Raw genomic sequence first — 8,283 nt, 5'->3', positions numbered from 1 at the left:
GCTCTTTATTCCCCCCCCCCCCTCACTTTACTATGATGTATATATATATAAAAAAAAAAAAAAGACTTCAAAGGTCATTTTAAGCGTTGCTTTTGTTTCTCACATGAGAAAGTCAGGGTCTGAGCAGGTCTAGACAAACACAGTGGTTAAAACATCATTAGCTGCCAATACTTTGTCTTCCTAGAGCTCCCACAGTTGTTGCTACCCTGGAATTGCCTCATTCAAAAATACTTGACAATTTCCATATATAATTTTGCTTCCCTCAGAGCTTCTCCAAGATGGCAGCTGTAAAACTGAGAGAGCACAGAAGCATCCACAGCAGGCAGCTTCAGATGTCAGAGGCTCATCCAGGTGGATATTAGCCCAATGCTTCTGCCTGAGGCTTCACAGCACCTTTTTCTTAGTTTTTTTTTCCCCCCTTCTTTTTAACACTTAGCAGATCTTTTCTCTTTGTGCTTCTAGACTATGCTATCATCTACAGGCTTTACTTAGAGGGTTGCTGACACTTTACATTAGCTTTCGTAACTGCACACATGGAAATGGAAGACAGACAAGGAGACATACAGATTTTTATCTCATGTGTAGATCACTAACACTACATATGCCAAACCCCAGTTATGCTCAAGACCTGCTGAAGACAATGTAACTGAACAGGTGTTCCTGAAAGCAAAGTTTGGCCTGCAGAATAAAGCCTGATTAATTTAGCTATAGGGTAACAGGAATCAGAATCCTCTGGTTAGATGAACCTGTAAAATCAGAGGTCAACCAAGATCACACGTTACAGCAATTTCTAAGCCATTATACTATAGCCACCCACTAGTGCTAGGAGAAAGCCATAAAGACAAGCCCATCACTAACAGCAGATAAAATATTCCTCCCTAGCCCAAAATGGATCTTTGTCTGCACAAAACCAGAGCATGCAACACTGCTGAATTGCCCACACTATGCAGATAAGCTGCTGTATATGTACAGAAGGCTTGCCTGCAGCTTGATTCCTGACATGTCCAAGAAAAAGCCAGGAGAGAGTCAGTGAGAACATGCTGGGACAGGCTCTTTCCATCACAGCAGTTAACAGAGTTCATTCTTGACCACTTTCCTTCTAATGAAATCCTTAAACTTCGGCAGAAGAGGGGTTGTCTTTCCGCAGGCACACAGCACCTCCCATGCATCTGGTAGCAGGATGTTCAAGGAAAGATTACACCTAGCTGTGGCCTACAGCACACGCCAGAGGCCTTTTCACAGAAGAAATTTATCAGAGAGCAGCCCCCATATGTCCATATCCTTGACTTACAAGGTCCACATGGATGAATTTCCCAGCTCTCCGATGGCTGCCCCACAGGTGTCTAATCTCACAGAGGTGAAAATCTGACTGTCAGCCTGGGATGGACTAGTAAGGCTGGCCTCCCGAGGAGCCATCAGAGCTCTCCACAGAACCTGTCGGACAACGCGCCCGAGAAAGCTGCATTGCGCAGAAGAGCGTAAAGAACAATAACCCATCTTTCCCCCTTCTGCTAATGGATAGGAGTTACACTGTGCAAGAAGCTCAGCTAGTCTGGTGTATTTAATAAATTCATCCACGTCCCAAGTGCAGTTTAATGGTGGATATAACCTGGATTCTCTAATGAATCATTTTGGGCCTGGAAAAACAGCTGAGGTTTCATGCTTTATATGCATAAAAGTGTAATGAAATCCTGAAAGCTTCTCTCAGATACCCTGTAAATCCATTTGGGACTCAGCCAATGAAAGTAGCATTTCATTTATGGACAAAGGTCCACCACTTTTGAACATAAACTTTTGAACATATCTGAACTATGGTGATACTGGCTTCATTTCAAGGAGTGTTACCTTTGCACCCATTCATTTTCTTTCCCTGGAATTTTTCACAATAAAGGTATCAGAAAAGCCTATCAACTGGTTGTAATGATGTAATGAATAATAAAACACTGCTCCCTCAATATCGCAAAAATCTGCTTTTCCTCTTCCCTTTTCATCCTACTTTGTCTTTAACTATCATTTCTAGTTCACAGTTATTTTCCCCCATTCCAAGTTCAGTTTGTATTACAAGGACTCATAAGCTTACTTCTGAAGGATGGATCTTTTAATGACAAGTTCTTCATCCAAGTCAGCTTCATTAGCCATGAAGAGCAATCTTTTTCCTGTGTCATCCACTCCAATGAAGTCACGCTGCTCCACTGAAGTAGAAAAATCAAACACAATCATTATATAACCTGTCTTCATGCAGGGTGGAAAGACAAATGGGACCACCAACCATCCCCAAACTGTGAAATACTCTGTTTCAGACTAACCAAGCAAATCAACAAATTTGCAAAAGTTATCCACAATATTTATTCATTTCTTTTCAGTCTGGGTAGCCGATATGCATCATGATATTTAAAACACTGGCTCTGCAAGCTTTTTGCATCCTTTTTATGAAGATGCCAACTACAGGTCTTGACATGCAACACTCCATGTTGAGCTGTGCTTTCATCCTTTCTTTTTCTAAAAAAAAAAAAACAAAAACAAAAACAAAAAAAAACCCCCACCAACCCCAAAAAACAAAAACAAAAAAACAAAAAAAAACCAAAAAAAAACACCACCAAAAAAAACACCTTCTCCCCAAACCCTAAGAAACTGCTACCTGAATTTACACAACAACAAACCCAAAGCAACCAGAGAATTGTCAAAATCCAACTGCTTCTTCCTCACCATAAATCACTACACATTAGAATAAGGTGGTCTGGAGAGGATTATGATTTCAGTTAAGACATAACTACTTCACAGCTGATCTCCTATTTCAGACAAGTATCAATAGCAATAGAAAACCTAAATCACATACACAGACATAAAACTATAGATTCTAAGACTCCTACCACAGATGTTTCTGGGTGGCTTAGCTTAGTTTAAATATCTATTTATAAAACTGTCAAAAAAGAGAACACCTGTAGTCACATACATTATTGTGGCAATTCCCACCTCTGTATCATTAACTGTCCATCAGCAGTGATTTGGGTCTACTAAAATGTAAAGCATTTCTTTTTCATCCATCTTCCACAACATCTGAATACAGTGGTGACAGCTTATTCTAATTTGCACTTTGTAGCATGAGCCATCACTCTGGTGGCTAGCATACACCGACTCTTACGGGAACACAGGTTGTACAAGAATGCCACAGCACAGTCCTAACGAAACCCTCTTTTCTCCCATTGAATTATTTTTGAATATTTATTATTATTTTGGGCCAAACTGGCAAATATTCAATCTGCTAAATTCTGAGCCTTTAACAACACTGGAGTAACAATATGCTCTATAAGCAGTTAATTCTCTAAGATTTTTTTCTCAGCCAAACTATTTTTAACCCTGTTTTCTCCAGTTTGGCCCAAATCCTTATTTTACTTCTACCTGTTTGTTCGGAGTTACCATAGCAATAACCACTATCAATATACAGTCAGGTCTACACAGCTGTTGAAAGTTCTCCTATTGGCAGTCTTTGATCCAAGTGATCAAGCACACCCTCTTCAGAAATCCCCCCCATCCCTTCTCAGAAATTAATCATACAGCAAAGTACAAAAGTTGGCCTGAACATGTTGCACTATGACAAATTAGCTATGATTAGCATAAAGCTTGCTTGCTGTAAACATTCAGAAATAAGTCCTGAAATCAGTGCTGATTCTCATGCTAAGCAGGGTGATGAAATTGAGAGTAAGGTCTCATCTACCATTGCGATTGCCACCTAACTGTGGTCTCCTGACAGGGTAGGAGCACAACACTGGCCGATCTTCCTCCATCAAGGTACCAACACTTCTCTCAACGTTCAGGTCATCGCTGCCTATATCCCAACTGTTCCTATAGTAACATACTGCATCACACTACTATAGCAAAGCTCTATGCAACAAGAAAACGGGAAAAAGAAAACTTCATGACTGCCACCAAACCAGTTTCTCTTCTGTGTGTAGAGGGGTAAGAAACAGTGAAACCATGAAGGACTCCTGTAATTTTTTTTTTGTAGCAGATGTCAGGTCAGGTTTTTCCCTGAACAATGGCAATAAATAGCATTACTTTCATAATTAGAGAAAATAAAAGTTATTACTAAAATCAATTACCCAGAGATACAGGAGTGCTTCTTCAAATAACATTGGCATTACTTAGTGATGAAAAAATAAATCAAAGAATGAATATCTAACTAGTTTACAAAAATCCTTGCAAGGAAGGTATAAGAAATTGTTAAAACTGCTGGGATATTAACTAAAAAAAATTGTTTAAAAAACAAAAATGGAATGCAGGTTTTTTTTTTTTGGCTTCTCACAATAGATAAATAAGGATTTGACACAGCTATTGCAATTTATTAATCACTACAGAAATTAGATTCCCAACAATTTTAAGGGCTTAAAATAACCTAAAGAAATCACATCACCACAAGAGAATGGAAACTGAGCAATTCAGTGATGAGAAGAAATAATTTTCACTCAGATCTTCTAAAATGTTTTTAAGTAAAATATTAAGTAACATTGACCTTTGGGAAAAAGACACCTTTGTGAGATTCAGTATCCCCACCCTTTCAATTAAAGGGAGAGAATTCAGACGATGCAGCCTGCAAGACCACCAAGAGGTCTTCTGGCAAACACAGGGAATACCAGTGATGACATGCCTGCTGGTTTCAAGACAAGAAAAACAAGCAGGAAAGAGTCACCATCCCCATCTTTTTCAACTTTCTTTATACACAGAAAGGCTCAGATGCTCTTTTCCTCTCAATTCCTTGCAGGTCATCCTCAAGCACATGGTTCCATTCTGGGTGTCTAAATTCCTGACACACTCTGTTTATTTTGGTTACAGCCATTCACTAGCACTCTGCTTTTTTTTTTTTTTTTGCTTTTTTTTTTTTTTGGCCAGGCCTCATAGTGATCAATTAGAAAAGCCAATGATGCCCTAAATATAGAAGCCAATGAACTTCACTCTGCAACTTGCATTTGAGTTATTGCCAAGCATTTCAGGTAACCATCAGTATGAATTTATAGCTGCTTAACACTGCAATTCATGCTAAATTAAAATTTGCTCCTTATATCACAGTTCTTGAATGTTCAATAATACCCAAATGTTTGTATTGACACACGCAAAATGAAAGTCTTGCTGTTCCTTCTCAAAAAATGAGTTTGTAGGAACGGTGAAACGACAAATAAATCTGTCAATATATCTAGTGGCTCATCGGGACTAACGAACAATTTCCTAATACTTTGCTCACTTGAATAGAACAGTACAAGTACAAGGAAACAAATGTGTCACAATTTAGAGAAGGAGTTAACTGTGCCACATACTATGAAAAGCTGCCTAACACATTCATGTTAATATCTTGCCTTCTGTTTCTTACAAGCTTTATCAAATTTTAATTGTTTGGGATGAAATTTCCAATGCCAGGTACCTGCCTTAAGAGGAACATTTGGAAAACTTCAGCAAAAACAGTTCAGCTACTTCTAAGTTTAAAGACAAAAAGTGTTTAGTGAAAGTGATTAGGTGGCCCTTCCCTTGAAAGACTCTGGTATTCCAGTCCTTCTGAAGAGATGCAAGACATTCAGTAAGCCTTGCTGACCTGTCTATCAGGAGTGTCCTTTTTGCCATCTGACTCCATTTTATGCCTTTGAAAACCTGCAGTTTCACATGCTCTTCCAAGACTTCTATTTTTGCTGCAAAAATTTCTGCATATTTTATTCTTAAGGAAAGGCTCTTTCAATTCCTCAGCTCCCAGAACTAATCAAATAGCAGGTGCCAATCCAAGGTCTTCTGTACCATCACGTGGTACAAGCAGAGCACACAATCCATAAGGCTCCACAGCCACTCTGTGATGACTGCTCCAGGGGAAGGAGCTTGATATATTGTGGTTTTGTGACCTGTTTTTACAGGGAAATAAAACTCATAAGCTCACAAGGGTGAGAGGAATGAAAAGTACGAAAACAAAGACTCTGCAAGACAGAATAGAAGGAAGGGAAAGTAGTCCCTGAAAATTGGCAGAAGTTGGGACTGTCCATGAAAGGAAACTGGACCAGAGACAAGTATCAGAGAGAAGAGAAAAGGGGACAATGGGCAGATAAATGAAGCAGGTCTAGATGAAAAGTCAAAAGTGGAACAGGGGATGGGACTAGTAGTGAAAGAAATGAGTAACATAAGAGAAAGAGAAGCTGGACTCTTGACCACGATTCTTCAAGGAGGAGACTAAGCAAAGAGTACAAGAATGGAGGCTGGTGGTGACAAGAAGCCAGCATGGGAAAAGCGATGGGGATGAGCTAGGACAATGTTCACAGCAATAGGGTGCATTCAGCCAAGTGGGAACGAAAGACAGGAGGGTCTGTTGCTTCCCAAAATGTACCACCCCTCTCCAGAACCCAGAGGAGAACCCAAAATCCCTGTCTCGGCACTACCTTCTTTTAGAGAATGACTGACAAAGGTCTGGCAGAGTTCATGTCCCCTCCGAGGCAGTTCATAGAAAACAACTTCCTAACAATATTCATGAAAACTCAGTAGTTTTGAGCGGGAGACCTTAGCACCCAGCCCCACAAAAACACAGTGTGTGTCAAAACACTTCCACATAATGGAATTTTCAGGTTTTCAAGTTTGGTCTTAAACAGATCTGAGAAATTGTAACAAGCCATGCAGGAAGAGTTATGGTACAAAGTCAAGCACACAGACATTAAAAGCCAAGCAAATTAAGAATGCTTGTGCAACCTGATGTGTTTACATTTCCAAAGAGCCTTCAGATGATCTTGTTTATCTTCATAGACCTTCTCGCCCTCACTCTGTGTACTCAGAGCTCACGTATTGAGCAGCTCTATGATGTTTTACCACAGACCTATTAGTTTATAACTCCTGAATGCTCAACACTGTGGCTGTAGGGCTCTTGACAATATTTTATGTGCCATTATCACTTTTCAAAAACAGGAGGGTTTAGAGCTGTTTGAGTCCAAGTCCTAAATACTTTCAGCGCTACTAACCTTACACTTTTCTCCAGAAGATTTTTTAATGCAGAGTCTAAGCGGCTTTCTTTTAAAGGCCTTTTTCCTTCACTTTCAGACACACACGTAGTCCAACTGTTGGCTTGCATTTCACTCCCCTCTCTCTAACAGTTTGAAGTTACACTTTCTTATTCATATTACTGTAATGCCTCTGAGCTTTAATCATGGACCAGGACCCACTAACCTGGCAATAATGAAGCCTCAGCAATTTAACAGATATCATTAAAAGAAAATGAGAGGTATGGTATGGGAACAACTGCATAGTATTTAGTACTTTTAGCATATAAGTAAAATGGGAATAATAGCCCTGCCCTGCCTTACAGCAGTGTTGTGAGAATAGATACATTAAAGATTACAAGGCACTAACTAAGATATTATGGTAAGAGGGACAAGATAAGCATCTAACCAAGTCCTTGAAATCAGTGGGAGTTTTGCTTAGCAAAAGGCTTCTGGATGTCATCTCAGAAGAGTAATTCAGTATATAGCAGAAGAGGGAAGAATCTCTAGAAGCATTTGCTACCCACCTAACATGGGTGCCTACAGTCAATGGTAAAATTCCCAGCTATAATCTGGCTGATGCTTAGGGCTCTTGAAAAACCTAACGGTTTTAATGTTCATATGTAACAAAAATTCAGGGTTTGATCCAAAACTCACTGAAGTCACCTGGAGATTTTCCCTTAACTCTTGTGAGCTTTGGATGAGAGCCTGCAAGATTACATGAGTCTAATACTTAATTCTGAGCTGGAAAAAACCAAGTCACACCCCCCCAGGGAATCTAAGGAAAAATAGGGTATCTGTACCTTTTTTATTTCTTTTGCTCTGAGATTGATAACTAAACATATCATACATACCAGTGATTTCTCTCATTTATTAATAAATAAATATATGTATTCCTATCCACATACCTGGCTTCTTTTTCCCTTTCTGTCCTGGTACCACTTCTGTGGGTTCATGAGTTTTCTTCATCAACATGGAGAGAGTAGCATCATGTGTCCGAAAGAGATCCACAACTTTATATAAATCAACATCTGTGATCAGATCGCAGCTCAACACCAAGACATCGGTCTGCCAAAGAAGAAAATAAAACAAAAAAAAAAAAAACTCAACCCTTCAGAGATACACAAACGACCACATATGGATTAGCATTTGAGGACTCAACAACAAATACACTTGCAACATTTTTCATTCCCCCCCGCTTTAAAAAACACATGGTTGGCCACACTCTGCCAAAAATAGTTATTGTTTTTTACCAGTTCATTTTTCTTGTATCCTGCTGTTACCGAAT

General features: G+C 39.4%; 1 protein-coding gene across 2 annotated transcripts in view; it reads right to left on the bottom strand.

The window, feature by feature from the left end:
• The window catches only part of EIF2B3 (eukaryotic translation initiation factor 2B, subunit 3 gamma, 58kDa), a 100,159-nt gene that overhangs the window by 71,718 nt on the left and 20,158 nt on the right, over positions 1-8,283 (bottom strand). For both annotated transcript variants that reach the window (XM_008949877.1, XM_008949878.1), the window contains exons 3-4: positions 7,904-8,063; positions 2,081-2,192 (exon numbers count right to left, since the gene is read on the bottom strand). In XM_008949877.1, the coding sequence (XP_008948125.1) occupies positions 2,081-2,192; positions 7,904-8,063 (272 nt within the window). The remainder of the gene's footprint in view (positions 1-2,080; positions 2,193-7,903; positions 8,064-8,283) is intronic.

This window comes from Merops nubicus, unplaced genomic scaffold, assembly GCF_000691845.1.
Source record: "Merops nubicus isolate BGI_N331 unplaced genomic scaffold, ASM69184v1 scaffold10521, whole genome shotgun sequence".
NCBI lineage: Eukaryota > Metazoa > Chordata > Aves > Coraciiformes > Meropidae > Merops > Merops nubicus.
Note: the sequence above shows the minus strand (reverse complement) of the source record. Positions and strands in the feature narration are given on the sequence as shown.